The 20463-nt window shown below is 40.9% G+C and overlaps 3 protein-coding genes across 4 annotated transcripts; 2 read left to right on the top strand and 1 right to left on the bottom strand.

Moving 5' to 3' along the window:
• The first annotated feature begins 2054 nt into the window (after positions 1-2054).
• LOC131257630 (uncharacterized) lies at positions 2055-4944 on the top strand. Its single transcript, XM_058258410.1, has 2 exons — positions 2055-2091; positions 4112-4944. The coding sequence occupies exons 1-2, from the start codon at positions 2055-2057 to the stop codon at positions 4942-4944; spliced, it is 870 nt and encodes a 289-aa protein (XP_058114393.1).
• Positions 4945-5017: 73 nt separating this feature from the next.
• LOC131257629 (disease resistance RPP13-like protein 4) lies at positions 5018-6077 on the top strand. The gene is made up of 2 exons (XM_058258408.1): positions 5018-5752; positions 5808-6077. The coding sequence occupies exons 1-2, from the start codon at positions 5018-5020 to the stop codon at positions 6075-6077; spliced, it is 1005 nt and encodes a 334-aa protein (XP_058114391.1).
• Positions 6078-15935: 9858 nt separating this feature from the next.
• Positions 15936-19779, bottom strand: LOC131257814 (disease resistance RPP8-like protein 3). Of its 2 annotated transcripts, none has more exons than XM_058258725.1 (2): positions 17033-19779; positions 15936-15974 (listed from the first exon to the last, which is right to left on the bottom strand). In XM_058258725.1, the coding sequence occupies exon 1, from the start codon at positions 19680-19682 to the stop codon at positions 17052-17054; it is 2631 nt and encodes an 876-aa protein (XP_058114708.1). In that variant the 5' UTR covers positions 19683-19779; the 3' UTR covers positions 15936-15974; positions 17033-17051. The 2 variants fall into 2 exon arrangements, with proteins under 2 accessions (XP_058114708.1, XP_058114709.1); XM_058258726.1 differs by having other exon boundaries at positions 15937-15974; positions 17037-19779.
• Positions 19780-20463: the final 684 nt, after the last annotated feature.

The raw sequence follows: 20463 nt of genomic DNA, 5'->3' as shown, positions 1-20463 counted from the left end.
TAATATCACGCTCGTCCACGAATCTCAACTATCAGATTGATGGCTCTCAAATGGATGGCCAAAATAAAATAGCGAGTGGTTCAGATATTTGGACGGTTTAGATTGCCTGGAAACTATGTCAGGTGTACGTTTGAAGCGTCACGGTCATTTTAAAGCAGCCCCACTCCGCCCAACTTCTGTTCGTTATACATATGGTAGAGAAGAGTTGGATATAAAAAAATACAATCCAGCAACGGCAGGGAGCAGCTGAGGTAGGTAGTTCATGCTCAGGCAGGAGCAGCTACTATTTATTCTATGCAGTGCCATCATCGCTGAGAGATAAGATGGGCCACTCTCTATCACCGTCGAAGTTATTTCTTGATGAACGGTCAGCCAGCATGCCGACTGCCACTTCCACATGGATGAAACTTTTGTGAGATCTAATCCGTTCATCAGGTACGTTGCCTATCCCTCTCGTTCATCCTGGAACGATTCAAAACTAAGGTGGGCCGCATCATGGGAAACAGTTGAGATAAATTGCACTTGATTAGTTTTGTATATTTTCCGTTGTGCTGTCTATATTTCCAATCCATCCATGTAACTTGTATCATCAGGATGAAAGCATTCCTTAAAAACTACGTTATTCCGAAATTCAGGTGGGCAATAACACGAGAATTTAGATATTAAAGGTATAATAATTCCAGATGAGGTGAACCACCTGATTTTTAATTAGTCTGATTTTTGGATCAAGGGCAAATAAGGTGTGTTGTACGTGATGGACGGGATGGATCTCGTGAAGATAGATTGTTCCACTCACAAAATCGGTAGTCATGCTAGGCAGGTGATCACCAAAGAGTTTGTGTAGGCCCACCATTGCATGTCTACCATTATTAGGGTGTGGCTTCAGTGGATCCCCGGATCCACTTAGGTGGGTGGATCCCTGACTGTGGGGCCCACCGTGTTGTTGATGCCTTACATCCACGCCATCCATCCATTTTGACAGCTGGTTTTAGGGCACGATGATCCAAATCTTAGGTGCACTGCACCATATAAATCAGTGGTGAATACTCTGCATTAAAAACTTGTTGGGGCCACTGAAATGTTTATTTGCCATCAACCTGTTGATAAGGGACCACACAAATGTAGGTTTTATTCTAAACCTTTGTGGCTCTCAAGTAGTTTTTAATGTTCAATCATCCAATCTTTCTTGTGGTGTGGTCCACCTAAGATTTGAATGTGATTTATTTTTTGAATCATGCCCTAAATTGATTTATCAAAACAGATGCACGGCGTGGATGTACGCCCTGCCAAAATGGCGTGCGTGCAGCACTCACAAATGACTGCTAGAAACACATCCATCAAGGTGGGCCCCACAGTCAGGGATCTACCCACTCCGGTGGATCCAGGGATAGGGCGCGGATTTCCTGCTAAAGCCTTTTGCACGAAGTTTCCGCACTGGGAAACCAGGTGGGCCACTGTAATATTTGTGAGAAATCCTCTCCGTCCATCCGTTTTTTGAGTTCATTTTATGATATGAGGCTGAAAATGAACTGTATCCAATGCTCAAGGGGGCAGAAAACATGATAATTGAACGTCGACAGTTGAAATATTCATGGGGCCAAAAAAGTTTTGAATCATGTTATTATTTGTGTTTTCAGTTCATCCCAACACAAATGACGTTATTAACTGTATGGATGGCATGTAAACATTACGGTCGAACCTAGGAATGTTTCAACGTAGAAATTTTCCTAACCACCTTTTCCTTTAGTACGGCCCACTTCAGTCTTGTATCCCTCTCAATTTTGGTTTCTTCTCTAAAATAAGTTAACAAAACGGATGAACGAAGTGGATTTCTGAAAAACATCATTGTGGATCCCACCTAAGTTTCAAGCGCAGGAACTTCCTGCCAAAGGCTTTAGCAGGAAATCCGCGTCCCCAGGGATACACTGCAGCCGCGCCCGATTATTTCGTGTAGGGTCCACCTCGGCGTGCCACTTGGGCAAGAGATCTAACCTTTCCTTTCAAAGCAACACTCGGTTGGGAAGACTTTAGTGGGAAACCCTCGTCCCCTGGGCATGGCTCTGCCGGTCTGGCCCTACATTGCTGAGCAAGGTAAGAGGGCTGGAGTTGCAAGGGTAAGAGAAAATAAAAAGGTAGGTCCCACATGGGTCCATGATCATAGCCATCCCTCTGTTAGGTCCGTGTAAATTACAGATGAAAAATCCATACCAATTCAAAATTTGGTTTTTCACTGTTACAAAGCAGGTGGACCCAGCCAAGAAGCAATTCACCGTATCTTTCATGGTTGTCCATTTATTCCTAACACCAAGGCTCACCTTTTAAGTGGGTGGTTGGACTTCTTGTGTCTACATGTTAAGACTCATAAGATGGACGGACTAGATCTCATACTTCAGTGCAGCACGGACTGGATCGTGCAACATGGCCACCTGGTCATTTTTGGCGTACAACACACCTGATTAGTAGTGGTCTTGCACATATCATGCAAGGGTCCACAAAATCTCTGCACTTGGAAATTGTCTCCCCTTTTTCTTTTTCCTTTTTATTTCACCTCACCAGCCCACTATTGTGGATGGTACGGTTCAAACGTGTATAAACGCCAGTTCAATGGGCTCAACCCATGATGCGAGTCATAAAGGCTCGGCGACTTAACCCGACTCGTTTGGCCCTCCATGGAGTTGCAACTCGCAAAAGTCATTGCTGAATCAGCCTGACTTGACTGAGTTGGTAAGTCAAATCGGTCTGGTTGGGTCCGAGTTGTGTCTGACTGATCCTGATGTAGAGCGGGTCCAGACACTTTCATGGCAAAGATATACAAGATAAGGCCTGGTAGGAGGCAGAAACAATCTAGACCATTAGAACCTTAAATCAGTCATATCTCACCAATCGAGACAAGTTTTTCGATATATTATATATGATTTTAGGGTAAGAAGGCATACTTAAGCCAGCCAACCCGGCTATGTCGGGTTGCCCATGCCAGATTTGTGAGATTCCATTAAATCGACAGTCGAAAATTTCATTTAGTCTTGTTTTTACCATAAATAGTAAGTTTTAGTTTGAGTATACTTTGAGTTATAAAAGTTGTGCCCAATATGAAAAAAGCTTAGAAAAGTTAGGAGAATAACGTGGTTGGGCCAAATTGGACACTTACTATTTTTACTGGGTCTAGTAGGAATGTAAGTCATCTATAAATTTATGATAAGTCATGATTTTAGGGTGTTTGAGTTAGGGTCTTAAGTCCAAAAACTCCGTCTTATGATTGAATTCCTTATTTAAAAAGTTGTAATTTTATTTTTTATCATAATCAAATTATTTCGAATTTATTAGGAATTATTCATGCTTTTATCCCTCATGGATTCGAGAAAGGTCCGTGAGAAGTCTGTAGACTGGGAGTAGTTATCCCCTGAGGAAGATGGTGATCGGCCTCATCACATCCCTCCCTGCACCACACCCCTATCCATTGGACTGGATAAATCACCTAGGTGCACGGTTTGCACGGTTTTCTTTCTAAAATGGGTTTAGAGAAGTGTAGTAATTCGATAAGAAGCATGATGGGTGATACGGAGGCACCAAGAGATTATACATTATACATGTGGCATACACTTAAATAAAACCACAAACTGCTATGAGACTCACTAAAAATATGTTACAAACCTAAAGTCAGATCCTAACTTCTGATTTGTGGATGCTTGCTTTCTAAAGTAGATAGTAGATAATCTTAATTTCTACCATGCAATTTTGGCAATCAAACAAGTGTAATTTTTGGTTTGTGGAACATCTAAATTTTGGTTTGTAAGTTTAGGAGCCGAAGTCCTGGCTCTATAATGTCAGTTTGCCCAGCCTGTTGCAACCCCTACTAAGAACAAAAGGTTAGGTTACCTTAAATACTTTTCCTAAGCCGATGAGTTTTTATAGGAACCACGTTCTGAAGGGGCCTGTCCATGTCCAAATCCAAAGACAATGCGTTAGATAATTTTCCCATCTCTACTATTATCAACAAATGTTAGCATTTTCCCAAAATCATAAGAAACTTCCTCCTCTTACAGACAAGCATTCCATCTGCTTTCGTTTTCATCTGTTATTTTCATCTTCATCTTTGTTTGTACTTATCCAGTCATGTCGACTATGAGGGAACCTTTCGCTCCGTTGCTCAGCAAACTGTCGGTGGTGGCAGAAGGTAAAGCTTCTGCTCCCAATGAAGACATCAAACGCTGCATCAAAGACTGCACCAAAGACTGCATCAACGAAGCCAAAACCGCGCTACAATTCACCAAGAAATGGGAGGAAAGTTTAATTGGTAGCTTTGATGAATTAACTAGAACTGTCGACGAATTGCTTGGTGATGACAAAATCATCACAAAACCGCCATCAGATTTTCTTAGCAGTAAAAATGGTGAAATGCTTATTGCAATCACCATGAGAGTGCGAGCAATGGCTTCAAAAGTGTCCCACGACTCATCTGCCACAACATCTAGCCCTTCTTCACCATCAAAAGATAAGTTGAAGGAGTCAGCAGCGCACGAGGAAGAGCTCCAGCGCAAGGCGGATAAAATCACCGCACCGGATCTGGGCAGGCCATTACTCCAGGGGAGCTATGATGATCTTGAACCTCAACTAAAAGAATGCCTGCTTTGTTTCTCAGCCTTCCCTGAAAACATAGTCATCAAGAGGCGGATCATGATCTACTGGTGGATCGGTGAAGGACTAGTGACCCCAATGACAGATGGCCGAACAGCGGAGGAAGTCGGAGAAGACTGCTTTAAGATGCTGATTTCAAGTGGTCTGATCGAACCCATCTACCAAAAACATAGCAAAATTGCCAAGTACTGCAAAATCCACCCTTGGGCTCGGCAGATGCTGGTTTCCAAAGCCAAGGAATCTAAATTCTTTAAATTTGACCCACAAGACCGCCCGACCTTCAACACCAACCAAAGCCAAGGAATCTAAATTCTTTAAATTTGATCCACAAGACCGCCCGACCTTCAACACCAACCAATGCAAGCGGGCTTGTTTGGCGGCAATGAAGGAGAAAGATCAAGTAGAGATCACTCTAGAATCTAATCCGAACGAATTGAGATTGCTATTCAATCTAAGCGCGCAGTATCTTAGCTGCAATAAGGAGCAGCTCGCGAGGTTGAAGTTGATCTATACTCTACTGCTTGGAAGGTGGCAGAATTTATCCCGTCATCACATCGAAGTCGAGGACACTAAGTTCTTGGATGGCCTACAATCCCTAAAAGGACTGAGGTATCTCAGCCTGCAAGGGATTTCTCGAATAACAGAGCTGCCAAAGACGATCACTGGCCTCACCAATCTATTGATCTTGGATCTCCGGTTGTGTCACAATCTAGAAAACGTGACGGCAGCGGTGACGTCCATCAAGTCCCTGACCCACCTCGACGTGTCAGAGTGTTATTTGCTGGACAAGATGCCTCAAGGGATTGGCTCGATGACAAACCTCCAAGTTCTCAAAGGGTTCGTGGTCGGGAGTGCCCGTAGCACAGACCAATGTCGACTCAGTGAGTTGACTCACTTGAAGAAGCTATGGAAGCTGAGCATTCGCATTGGGAGCGAAGCACAAATTGGCGAAGATTTGAACGAATTAAGCGAAATTGAAAAACTGCGGTCGCTGAAAATTGCATGGGGCCACATGAAATCCTCACCATCGGAGTATACAAAACCAAAAACATCAAGGACATTTTCACTCGGGAAGCTGGAGAAGCTAGTCCTTGAGTGTGTTCCTGATGATGACTCGGTGAGTTGGCTAACGCCAGGAGGATTTATGGAGCTGAAGAGACTGTATATTGCAGGAGGAAATTAAGCTGAGCCAACTGAGCCTTGTTAGTGAAGATGTTAGATGGAATGTGGAGATTCTGCGTCTTAAATTTCTGAAAGAATTGAAGTTGGAATGGAATTATATGAAGAGGGAGCTTATACAGCTGAGATGTGCGCAGATTTACAAATGTCCGAAGATAGGATCATCTCTTCCTGGATTCGATGAGAACGGATTTTGGGTGGATGAAACTAGGGTTCCAATCACTCGAACTAATCTAGAATTGCCATCTGATGACAATGCCTGATACAATAGAAATCTCCCGGATTGAAGTATTCTAACCCTTTGATCTCTCATTCATGCTAGCACACACTATACTAGTGGTCTGGATTGAAGAACCTTCGACCCGCTTGTACAGATGTCGGTGCATCGGATATTGATGCCCAGTACCCACATGGCCCACCATTTTATTTCATACTTCTTTTTCTTTTTATTGTAATAATGTATTGGTAACCAATGATTTTAATAGACCAGTTTAATTTCATTGAAAGGATAGAATTAAGCCACTTCCACCATCGTGTGTGGGCCCACCATCAGGGATTGGAACGGCCCCGGTGGGTCTCACCATACATGGACGGTTGTACGAGATAGAACTAATCCGAGGAATGAGAATTGTTATCCTCTCTAGTTTCGGCAATTATAACCCTAAAAAGTAAAATAAAATAAGAGCAAAAAATTTTAAAAAAATAAAATCACTAAAATATGATCATTGAGTTTTGTACTACAAATGTTTACATGGTTACGAATGCCAGATAACTCCACGGACACGCATGTTGGGATTTATAGTCCATTCATGGAATCTTATGATAAACAAACGGTTCAGATCAGCCTAAATCTAAGCCTACTTTCCTGACCCACCAAATGAGCAGATTGGCCTATTTTCAGTCCACGTAACTGCACGATGGGGCCCACTCAAATTTTAGACGGGCCTGCCTTGGCCACAATGGCACATATGGTATTGACTCATATACTGTACACGTGGCATACATGTCAGCCCATTGCTCAACATGTGGGCCCCAATGTGGATGTCATAAGTCACATAGATCAAACGTTCCTAACCATCCATTTGGTGGCTATCAAATGGACAATTAAAAAAAAATTGTCGAATGCTTCAAATTCAACTATCTGATTGAGGCCATCCAATCAGTTGGTCTTCATACCACGCTCCATCCAGTGGGGACCATGCATGGACGGTCAGGATTGATTTTATGGATTCATGCTCCTAGCACAGCGAGATGAGTCACCTCTAAGAATCTAAAAGATGAGTCACCCCTACGTGTGATAAACGCCCGCACTTGTAGCTTCAAGCGAATTCTGCTGGAGATTCACGGATAGAAGATTGATACCTTACCAATCGTTTGGGCCGCGCGCGTGGTATGGACTGCCATCTTCACCGTACACTGCTCCAGTGATGGATTAGAGAACCGTTCATATAATAGATCCCGCGGTCCTCATTGTTTCTTGCAAATGGACAGTCAGGCCAGTATTCACGCCCTAAATCAGACAGCTTGGATCATCCACTCATTGTAAATTTGAAAGGTGGCACATCCATGGTGGGGCTCTCGGGTTGAATAGTCGCCAAGGGAGGGCTCCATACGAAGTGGAGACCCTAGTTCTAAAACTCGGTAGAGCGAACTCAGGTGACTGAATGTGAAATCTGGTTGAGTCACTGAGAAAATCGCTCAGTAGCTTTACTCGTTTCTAACTAAGCAAGACTGCAGGTTGAGTTTGCTTGTAAACTAGGTCGCCTTGAGATGCCCTGATAGGTTTCGACCAACAAAAGAAATTGGGTGAAGTTTCCAACCCATTCACCGTTTTTTTTTTTTTTTTCATTGCAAGAAGATACTATACAGCAGACTACTTCGGACAGGCCCACCAACAGAATGATGCAGGCCCACCTATCATAAAAGCTAAGAAGAAAAAACAGAAAAATGTATTAGGCTTCCCGCAAGTTGCCAAGGCCAACTCTGTCAAGAAACAGTAGGCCGCAAATGGAAGGGGGGAGATCTCCCAGCGAACAAAAGGTTCGGATTTGCTGCCCATCACTCCCTAACCAGGCCAGGCCATCTGCAACCGAGTTGGGGCGGCCCACATGTTGAGTGCATTGGATTTATCATTTGAAAAACATGTATAAAATTGGACAACCAGATGGATGGAACCGATCTCACACCTATGTGGTGTGTATGCATGCTTTATTGCACACCAGATGACTATTCAGTCGAGTCAAGCTTTCGGGTTTTAAACTATGGTAGTGGCTGCAGGGACACTGCCAAAAGACGAGTTTGAGTGATATACCCGGAAGAAAGGTACTAAAAAATTGTATGCTTGCAGCATGTATTAACTTAGAGTAAACCAATTACACTATAGAACCCACTATTATTAAGGTGTCGTTTGATCAACTGAAAAACTAAGCTCTGAAAATTAATTGTTGAAAACTTTAAGTGCTGAATTGTAATTTTACAATAATTTTAGGGATAATTTAATTGAAAAGTGAAAAATAAAAATAAAAATTAGTGCATCACTACTTTCAGCATTCTACCTCTAGCATTAAGTGAATGTAGGGGGAGCCAAAACAAAAACCATATGAAAGTTAATTTAAACACTTAATCATTTGGATTTGAGCAATGATTTAAACCAAAGAATTATTGAAAATAAGTAATAAGTGCTGGATAGTTAATTCGACTTTTGAATACCACATGCAGTTTCGTAAGTATTTTTTAAAATGTCATTTATCACACTAATGTAGTATTATAGTTTCTCGGGTGGTTTTGTAAACAATAATTGCGGAATTGAAAAAGAATCACACTATGAATCGAGTATGAAGATCTAAAAACTAGAAAATTAGAGCATGCTTCTTAAGAAGCCATTGATGGATATGATTGCCAGAATCTTCCAAACCTTATACCCTTAGAGAAACATTTAGATGTTAAAGAAGAGTTTCTGACCGAGGTAGGTTTTGATACCCTATTTAAATAATTGCAGGAATGAAGGATTTGAAACTCATTGAAACTCCTCATTAATGGTTCCATGCCTTTTGGGTTTTCTAGTCAACTGGAGCACTATGCATATTAATAGTCCAAATGCACCACCCCTACACATATTTGTGACTAATCATAGCTACAGTGGGGCCCAATATGCCCAATCACAATATCCAACCCTTAGATTTATATCATTGATCAATTTAGGCCCACCTTATTGAATTCTTAGATTCTTCCATTTAAGTTATATTGATCAATGCCCAAGATTTATTTTGAAAACATTTTTGAAAAACATGTTTTATGGTTTTGAACAAAAATCGAATGGTTAACTTTATAAGTTTTTTCTTTTTCTTTTTTTTCTTTTTTTTTTTTTTAACACACACACACAAACCCCCACACACTCACGCCGGTGGGATTTCACCACCTATGGATACTCGAACCCTTGACCGGGTGTTGAAACTCCTAAGAGTATACCACCCGAGCAAGAGCAAGGATCCAACTTTATATGTTGGATAATATGTGCAAAGCTTCTATGATTCGGTCCATCAAGTTTATTAGCATTGAATTACGGTAGTTATCACAATATTTAATCTTTTGCGAAGTGAGACTAAGCATGATCATAGATACCACTAGCCTAAACAACATAAATCAATGATATGAAAGTGTGGCATGAGTATTACACACGTATTATGATCATATGTGCTTATCCTCAAAAGGTCTTATAGCTTTTAAATATTTTTATACTTACTCGAAAAAAGCGGTACACACTTGAAGAGAAGCAAAATATCATAATCATTAAAACTTTATAAATGAGATCTCCATACATGTCAATGAAAAATAGATCACACTTAAATCATATTAACCGAATACATCTGTGGGATCAATAACTCACATGAATATTACATGTTCCTGAAATAGTGTGACAGGGAGCCTTTTAGGGAATAGGTCCGCAATCATTTTCTTAGTGCCAAAGAACTCTACAGACAATAAATAATTCTAAACTCTTTCCTTCACAACAAGATATTCAATGTCGATATATATGCATTGACCTTGATGAATGCTTGTTGTTGCCTGAGAAAGAAATCATGAAATTGTTACAAAATATTCTTAATAGTTTTGCGATATGTTCCAATACCTACAAACTTGAGAAGAAGCACTGTAGTTATATCGCTTGATTTGAAACTTCATCATAAGTAATGAACTCAGCTTACAATATTGTGGATGAGGTTGTCATTGATTGTTTCACGCTCTTCTAAAATAGTCCCACCAACCATCATAAAGATGTAGTATGAAGTGGATTTCTTAGTATTGACGTGGCCAACATAATCCGCTTTGAAGTATCCAACCATCATGAAAATGTTGCAGATGATGGGATTTCCTTATAGTGACTGAAGTTCACAGAAGAACATTTGGAGTTTGGACGCTTCTGACATGCACTCTCTGCTTCCTCTGTGCCTTTAATCTTGATAACAAGCCACTTTGTATTGTGACATTTCTATCATTCATCTATGCCTTTGATCATTTCTTGATTGAATACTTGATATATCATACGATGGTTCTTGCCAATCTGACGAACTGTTGGCATCTTTGCAGGTATTAATGTTCTTCCAATAACTTTACATGTTTCGAGGTTAATTTATGTTTCTACTTTCACTCTGTTTTTTTTTTCCTCCATGGTGTATAGTTTTTCTCATTCCATATGATTATAACATTTGAATTTCAATACTTAATTGGGAGGATATCGTATCCACCAGGAAGGATGTATTTTGTTTTCCCAAGTGTATACCACACATGGCATATGTCCATCATGATCTAAGTAGTTCAGCGTAAGTCTCTACAAGTGGACCATACAGCAAAAGTCATAATGATCAAGTACTAAACATGTAAATTAAAAGTGTCATCCCAAAATCACAGATCATCAGGGTCTTGAATATCAGTTTCAGGTGTATCATATTGGCTGATTTGGCAATATATCATCCCCCTTTCTTTGCCCAAAACTTTTAGAAAAATTACCAAAATTTTGATTTTGCTTGGCTGGGCAAGGCTCATGCTAGGGTTGAAATGAAGAAACAGCAGAAAATTTCAAAAACCAAAAGGAGGCCTTTATGGCCATATCGGCCCCATATTGAACTGGATATTCTCATATGGGTGAATACAGACAATTTTTTTTTTAGGGGAGCTTTTCATTCTGTATTGTGAGGTGGACAGAGCTACTACGGTTATGGTCCAGCTAATATGGTGCAGAACTATTTTTTGGAACCATGCTAACCGACTTTTACTGATTATTATACACCGGCTTTTCAATGATTTGTATTGTCTGTCCTTAATAATGTTTGATCTGTGATCTGATCATGGTTGTCATGATGCATGGATGGTTGAAATCATCATACACGTGGCACGTTTATGGTAGAGAAAGTGAGAGGATGAAAATTGTCCTCCCTACTAAGAAGTGGAAAGATTTGGGATCATGACAAATATTTGTAGCTGGTGTAAACTGAAAACAAGATTTCTAACATCCTTAAATATACTCAGAACTTGATCTTGGACCCAGTTGAATAGATTTATAGATGCCCAACACTGAAGATGATCTCCTCCCTACATTAGACACACAACCTAAGATTTGTTTTTCCTTTTTATCTGTACTTCTTTATTGAATTATAAATTATTATTGGACTGTTGCACTCAGTATTTAGTTCTCTTTTCAATGAGGTTGAGGTTCATGATGTGAGCAAGGAAATAGAGTTATACCTTCTCAAGCAGTATAGTAAGGTTTTATTACTTTTGCTTGTATCTTCCTTGGATTAATTTTTTTTCCCTCTCACTTGTCTTTTTACTCTGGCTAATAATTTCTCTTAAAATACAATTTCCAAGTAGAGAGAATATTTGCTGGTAGAATAATTGAAGTTGATTCTGATGATGTGTGGCAAGAACTCTCTTATGCTGAAGCAACCTTACATTATTTTTAAACTCAATGAAATAATTAGGAATGCATGTTTATGCTGAGACAACCTGGTACAAGATTTTAAAACTTGATTACATGGTTAGGTATGCCGGTACTGCTAGACATGGCAGACGCTCATCTCCATTGCTTGTTTAGTTTAGGGGCGTCGAATGATAATGTGAATTACCTTTAATTAACAATGATGAGAACAATTAAGTTGTTGCTGCTTACATTAGAGAGTACAGTATACCTATTGTATATGTTTTTATCTCTCTTTGAAGTTGGTGGCTTACAATTATTAATGATAATCTAAAATTTCCAAAGGACCAGAACGGAAGTTTTGGAGCTGGTTAGTGTTGAAAAGCAAATCTGTAGTTCTTGCAGTGGTAATCTAAATTTACAACTGGTGCATAATTCTTTATTGTTGCTTAAACTCATGTTTACGACTTTTTCTTGAATAACGCGAAAGCACAGCAATTGGCTACGTGTGTTTCACCAGGTTTACCAGAACCTGCTTCGCTTGGGATCAACCTATCTGAAATCGAAGGCAGTAATGCCTACATGAGGGAAGTGAGCTGGAGCAGGCCCACCACCCAATGACTAAAATTTTCTAACCCTCGTCATGAATATATATATATATATATATATATATTTTTTTTTGTTATAGATCATTGGAGTTTAGGTGGAGCACAGTCTGTCATACTAGAATTTTGGAATTAGGTTTTTTCATGAAACTCTACAAGGAGAAATGTGAAGATAAGAGCACTTAGATTTTACCATTGGAAAAATGATTGATTATCTTCATTAGTCACTTTTGGTATCTAAAGATAGAATTTTTTATTTTTATTTTTTAATTGTTTATGTATTCAAACTATTTTGAACTTATTGTTGTCAATATTATATAGATTTTAATTATAAAGTAATACAATTTTTGTTTAATGTTCATTTGTTATTCTGTTCTGCAAAAATTTTTAGGTTTCAAATATTAAAAAATATATAGTTATTTGTGCTTGGCTTGTTGTGAGCCTTTTTAACAATGCTTTTTTAAAAATATATATATATATATATATAGCCAGCAACCATCTTCACCTCTATAGAAAGGATCCATATAGATATGCGTCCTAAGTTAAAGAAGCGCCCCCTCTTGTGCTCTCACATACAAGAAATACAAATAGAAGGTAAAAGAGAATGATAGGAAGGATTAGAGTGGGAAGATAGACAACTCCAAATCCCTCTGCACCAGCATTTACAGGGAAAGAAGGTGGCCAAGTTGAAACAGACATCCTTCTTCTTGGATCTAGGAAAGGTGTGGTAGATTGCTTTCATTAGATTTCGCTTTGATGATCTCCTTGAAATAGGAACTTGACTGCACGGTGAATGTCGATACCGACAATGTTCCAGCAAGCAGAGAAGAAAGCACCAGAGAGCCCATCCGGCCCAGGGCCCCCGTCATCAGGCAGGTCCGAGACAGCCTGCTTCACTTCGTTGAGCGAAGGGATGGCCAAGAGATAATCATTATCTTCTGAGGAGACTAGCTGCGGGATAAGGTTGAGGAAGTCGCCAATGGGGTCCGTAGAATCAACCGAGTAGAGATCCTTGAAGAAATCAGCTACAGCCTCTTGAAGTTGGGCGCAATTTGTAATCTTCATCCCGTTTTGCTACACTATTTCTCTGATTTGGGAACGGCGCATGCGGGCTGGGGCAGAGGCATGAAAGAACTTTGAATTTCGGTCACCTTCCTTAAGCCAACGGTTTCGAGATTTCTGCTTCCAAAACAGTTCTTCCAGAGATTCCAGTCTGGCAAGATTCCTCTTCTCCAAATCCAAATTAGACAAGTTGGAGGAAGACGGGTCCGCAATCGACTCCTGCTCGAGCTTCTCCACCTTCGTCGTGGAGTCCTTAATCAGGGAGAAAATGTTCCCAAACTTCTCTGTGTTCCAACGCTTTAGGGTTGATTTGGTGTTTTTCATCTTGCACAGGAGATGGATCATAGGGTTGATGAACACATCAGAATTCCAAGAGTTAAGAACCACGTCTTGGAAACCTTCATGGCTCACCCACATCCTTTGGAAGCGGAACGGGCAGGGGGTGGGGGGAGCTAGGGTAGGAAAAGCAAGTAAAAGAGGACAGTGATTAAAGAAGATACGGGGAAGATGCTGCACTTGGAAGGAAGGAAACATGTGGATCCAGTCCGGGGAACATAGAACACGATCCAATCTAGCCCATTTCCTGCGAGTCCCAGGCTTGTTATTACACCAGGTGAAAGCATTCCCAAAGAAGCCTGCATCAATGAGGGAGGTCTGATTGATAGCGTCGAAGAATTCTGTTGAGCTAGGACCCGCCAGAGAGTTACCACCAATTCTCTCAGATTGGGAAACAACAGCATTAAAGTCTCCACAAACGATCCAAGGGCCTGATAGAACAGAAGCCTGATGCACCAAATCGGCCCATAATTCTCTCTTGCGTAGGTAGGAACATTTAGCGTAAACGCAGGTAATGAAGATAGGCTGATCCAGGAGCGGCGTCGAAGCCCTTAAGGCCAGGAATTGATCGGAGGAAGAAAGAGCGTCGACCTTGATTGAATCATGATGAAAAACCCATATTTTACCTCCCGCCGACGTGTTGGAGATAGAACAATGGAAGCCCAATTTCAGACCGGTTGAGATACGCCTGGAGTCAGCAATCATGGGCTCACTGATGATAAGAATGATCGGTTTGAAGGACATAATCAACGTTTTAACATGTCTGACCGAGGTAGAATTCCCAATTCCCCTCACATTTCGCAGAAGAATACTATCCATCTGAAACACTACCTGAGTTGATGGCCCTGGTACTCTTGCTCCTCTTCTTTCCCCTCCAGGACTTGATGAAAGAGTTCAGATAGCCTGATTCAGTGCTGTCTGCTTCTCCCACTGGGCAGTTGAGATCCTTTTTAGCAGCGCTTTGATAGGCATGTAACATTGCTTCAATATCACTTAACGATTATTCGATAGACCTTTCCCAGCACTTCTGATACCTTTCCAATGCTTCTCATATCTCTCCCGGCGCTTTCTTTACTGCGCTTTTCAAGTTTTTTCCAGCGCTTCCCATCCCTAACCGGCGGCCAGCAAAAATGCTGGTAAATACTGTTGACCGCTGGTAAATCCTTTCAATTGTCATCTTAGCCAATTGAAGATGCATGCAATTCAGCTATATATATATATATATATATATATAAAATTTAAGCTACTAGCAGTTTGGCTTGATCAATATATGTGCTAAAAGAAGAATTTAGCATTGAGAATGTCAGAAAATTACACTAATCAAATCTTCCTACTCATCCACTTAGCAGTCATCCAATGGACTGCCAACAAGAAAATGATAGATCCAAATTCAGCAGAGAATGGGACCAAGACGTAGACGGTGCAAGGAGAACCACTCACAAGAAGAGAAATTTACAATCGTCAATCTGAGTAGATGCAAGTTATACTCAGGTGCTAAGATAATATATAGTAGGGGCCATAGTTGAGTGATACCAACCATACCCGAAAATGCAGATGGTAATCTTGTATAAGAGAAATAATCACCTATCGGCAAGGGGCACTGCCACTTGCAGTGCTTTTCTGTCTTTCCCATTAGCATGTCGCTTCTGTAGAAGATTCATACCACGGAATTTTAGTCACCGCCATGAAGGTCACCCTTCTCATAAATCAACCTGATCAACTTACCAGATGGGAAACACCTGTATGTTGAGTCAGACCGTCAATTGTCCATTGATTCTGATGCTGTAACCCATCTGATAAGTTGACTGGCCTGACTTTTGGTGATCTCCATTGGCGTTCCTACCATTATCAAGGTACAGATGTCCTCCACTAGTGTCATGTTGGCGGGGAATGATGGTACAGCACTACAATTTTATTTTTTTATTTTTTTATTAGAAAGATGGGAGTACTCCACCTATAACTTTGTTGATGTGGAAAATGATTTACATCCATTTGGGTGGGCCCCACAAAATAAAGAAGCCTCACCTATCCTATAATCCACATAAAAAGGAAAACAAACCAGATTGCTTAATTAAGTAGCTAAATACAGAAATATACATAGCCACAACAAAACGCCTTGATACCATACGACTCAATATCTGAAAACAGGGCAGCATAAAACCTACACCAAAACTCTCGCCTGCATTCATGAACCTTAGCATAGGCCACCTGCCGTAGCAGATCCCAGCAAGTAAACCAAACACCTACAGCACCACAAGTTGTGGAGACATTAGGAACTAAGCGAGAGGAATTACAGGATGTATAATAAGGGACATAGCAAGTATATGCCCATGGTTTAGTAATCAGGATTGCTGGCCTATTGTTTCCCAATTTGGATGGAATACGCCCCTAAAACGCCCCCATTGCGACAATCATACATTCCAGTTTGCTGTCAAGAAAAGAAATACAGCGATGGTCCACATTCAACAACAAAGATCTGATGATTAGCAGCTAACATATTTGAATCCAAAATGCTTTGGGAGTATGGCCCATCCATGGTGGGATGCAGCAGACCAATGGTCAGGACTACCGAACCATGGGCTCTGCTTGTCAAAAAAGAGGACTGGCCCCTCTTGGGCAAAAGTTGCATTTCTTATCATCCCTTAGCACATGATATTGCAATCAAATAAATCCTACCAATTCTCCAAAATGGTTAAGGGTGTGTTTGGTTGCACCAAATATCGTAAAATTTCATGATTATTAGTCTAAGTTGCTACAAAATATCATGAAATTTGAGGATTTTGGTGCAACCAAACACACCATAAACTAAAAGAGCAGCCAAATTAATGAGTCATGCATCATTCATTCAATTACCCCAAAACACCTAGCTTTCAATGTATAAATACCTTGAATTTCTAATTCATCAATATGTTTTGGCTCTAACCACTCCAAGAAATCTAGTAACAGTGAGTGAAACAATAGATTCTTCCGTGTGGCATGGAAAATTTTGGAATATCTGCATTCTAATGGAGAGTCTAGCAGTTGAGAAGCATAATCAATGTCTAGAAAGCAGACTAGTAACAGAATAAATAAATTCTTCGTATGAGGGAAGGTGTAATCAAATCAGAAGAATTTCTCAGGATATCCTAAAGCGTACCAGGGACAACAAAAGAAATTTTGAAGCTTGTAATCAGGCATAGACTTACAGAATTTACTGTTAAAAGGCTAAAATCCGAGGTTTTTATTTTTTTTTTATTTTTTCTTGAGATGAAAATTCAAAAGAGAAATGAAAGTGACAAGAGGGAGAAGAGAAAACTCATACTGGCCTTAGGATGCCCATTTCATTTGATGTCCACGAAGGATACGTCACGGATCTTGCACCAGTCCTCAAGCCTAGCTTTGAATTCGTCTGACATAAGGGAAGACTCCAGCATTTTAAGGCTAGTCACATGCTGCAATCCTTCTGGAAGCTTCTTCAGTCGTCTGCAGGACCGGATGGCCAAACGGCTTAGGCTTGGCAGCGCTCCTTGCTCCACTCTCCACTCTTCAAGGTCATCCAAAAAATCAAGTTTCAAGACCTCGAGCTGAGGAAAACCTCCTGATAAGCAAATCATTTTCTTCTCGACAAATGAACCGCGGCCTAATATGAGTGTCCTAAGATTTTCAAGCATCCCCAGTGTAGCTAAGGGATCTTCTTCCAATAGAGACCATCTCAAAGATAGCTTCGCCAGGTTTTGTGGAAGTTGATGCAGCTTCTCTACGCGCCTTTCCAAATGCAGCTTCACCAAATTGCGGGGAAGCGACAACAAGTCCGGAATTGAATTCCCTAAACCAACTCGCAATGATCGAAGTTCGCTGAAGCTGGATAATGCATTGTTGCAGAAACTTAAATCTCCAGATATTCCCAATTTCCTTAAGTTGGTCAGCTTGCTCAACCCCTCCTCCATCCAGGCACTGGCATGCATCATTGGTACAGTTTGGATGTGTACTAAAGATTCTATGATCTGCGAATTCCTGATTACAATATCCCTATTTGCATATAGGTGTCGTAACCCTTTCATCTCCTGTATAGCATCAGGTACTTGGTTGATGCTGGTGAATTTCATATCCAAGGTCAGTAGGTTCCGAAGGTTCCTAACAGATGTCGGAATCATTTTTAAATCAGTCCTCCTCAACCCCAAGTACCTCAAGTGAATAAGCTCTCCAATATCACTAGACAATTCAGTAAGTGATGCGCCCTCTAAGTCGAGCACCCGTAGCAGTTTAAACCCTTTAAAGCCAAGCTGCAGCATTGCAGTCTGGAAGCACAACAACGAGCGGAGGTTTGGAACAGAGGAGTTTTGGGGGTAAACATACGGATTGAAGTGAAGATGGAGAGCAAGTCTACGCAATCTGGTTGCAATGGGATGCGAGTTCTCATCAGAGATGCTGAGAAAATTATCTTCTGCCGCCACTGACTTTGAGAGATTGTGCAAGAGACCCGGGATACGACAACTTTTAATACACCCGCTTGAGCTTATTTCTGCAACTTGGATCATACATCGTCGAATCAGCTCTAATAGAAAATCTTCTCCCAATTCCTCTGGTGTTACACTGTCTCCTCTCTGCTGGAGGAACCCTTCGGCAATCCACAATTGAATTAGTTTCTTAGTGCGGATCTCATAGTCTTCCGGGAAAATGCTCAAGTAGAGAAAACATGGTTTGAAGACATGGGGTGGATATTTATAGGTCGTAGAGAATTTGATTTCTCTGTTAACAAACTGCCAATTAATGCTCTTGCGAACATGCTTCCACTCCCTCAGTTCTTTTCTTGATAAGAGCCCTCCGATGACAGTGATCGCAAGAGGTAAACCATTGCATTTATCCACAATCTCTCTTGCTAACTCCTCCAAATCTGGAGGGCAACCGCCGTCTCGTCCTGTGAATGTTTTCTTACAGAATAATTCCCAGCTGTCTTCACTGTTTAGAAATTGCACTTCATGGGCCTTGATTCGTGCATCTGCATGAAAAGCAATGGCTTTGTTGCGCGTGGTGAGAATGACCCTGCTTCTATTTCTCGTATCTGGGAAAGCATCCTTGAGAGCATTCCATGCTTCGTTTGACCATATATCATCTAATACCATCAAGTATCTCTTATTTCGCAAATACTCTGAAATTTTTTTCCTCAGCTGAAAATCGTTCATTATCTCCACTTCCTTGAGCTCCTCTTCTGAGAGCACCATATAGCAATTTATAATGCTCCGCAGAAGGTCTCTCACGTCATAATGTTGAGATATAGAAATCCATGCGCGACAGTCGAAATGTGTCTTAACACGGATGTCGTTATAAACTTTCTTTGTAAGAGTCGTCTTGCCGAGACCACCCATTCCGACTAAAGAAACAACACAACGGCGCCACCGCCACAACTCCTTTGTCAAGACGGCCACCAATATCTCTAAATCTTTCTCAAAGCCAACAAGATCTGGCTCTTGAATAAGAGGAGAACTCCAGTTTTGGAAGCTTAGACTAGCCGAGCTCGTCCCTGCTCCCTCGTCTATATTTTCAATTCCATAAGAAGGCCTACTTTCGAAGATTGGACGGATTTCATTCTCCATCCGTTTGATCTCCAAGCCCATCTGTTTGATCTTCGAACCCACCTCATGGCGAGCTGTCAACTCCTTGGAGATGAAAGCGTACCTTCGAATGCTGCCCACAAATCCTCTTCGCCTCAAGCTTGCTACCTTGAAGACATAAATGTCGATGGCGTCTTCAGCATCATATGCAACATCTCTCAATAACCCCACAAACTTCTTCACTCTTTCATCTCCTTCCTGTCTGGCATCTCCGTATGTGAAGTTGTATTGCATTCGCCTAAATTCTGCCTGAAGCCATTTAACTTGAGCCCGAACCCCTTGTAAGAAAATGGCTCCTTGAATGAGCGAGTCATCGAGCTTTTGGAGAAGGGATTCGACAACGGACTCAACAATGGCCATCTTTCCTCACTCTTTTCTCACACAAGAAAGAAATTCAGAACAAAGCTTTTTTTCTCTTGAGTTCATCTTGCATATTTTTCTATTCAAATCATGGCCAGCTTTACTGATCGAGTCGAGATCCTCTGTTATCGGGTCAACAGGGATTTCCTGTTATCCTAATGGTTAGGCGTCCGAAGCTTTTTTTTATTTTTTTTATTTTTTCACTGAGTGGTGACGTGGACCAATGAGGATTAGGGTATCAGGAATTCTGTGTTGACCTGGTAACAGAGGATCCGGACTCTGATCACTGATCACGCGACAAACCAGTCACGGTTCAAACAGGGGGAAGCGGATTGGATGGTGTACCACACACCAGCAACCTAGCTGGTGTGGGTACGTGTCGTGCGGAGTCAAGCGCTGACGCTCCTCGAGCTTCGAGTTGTATGAACGGTTCAAATGATATCCAAATTACGTCGCCCAAAAATGATGTATTTATTATATCTAAACCGTTCATCCATTTTTTGAGAGCGTGTGCCAAAAAATAAATCATATCCAAAGCTCGACTAGACCACACGACAAATAGCAGCCAGATAATAATTTTCACCCTTAAAACAGTCAAAAGTCCAACATAACTTTTATTTTCCATCTAATCTAATCATAAGGTCACAAAGACCTTGATAAAGGGGAAAAAAAATATATTATAATGATCCAATTGAGCACCAATACAGGGATGCAGATTACAAGCGAACTTTTTGTGAAAGGATGGTACACGGGCCATCATGATGTTTGTGAGAAATTTAAC

This window comes from Magnolia sinica, chromosome 10 (assembly GCF_029962835.1).
Source record: "Magnolia sinica isolate HGM2019 chromosome 10, MsV1, whole genome shotgun sequence".
Classification (NCBI taxonomy): domain Eukaryota; kingdom Viridiplantae; phylum Streptophyta; class Magnoliopsida; order Magnoliales; family Magnoliaceae; genus Magnolia; species Magnolia sinica.
This window is presented reverse-complemented; position numbering and strand designations above follow the sequence as displayed.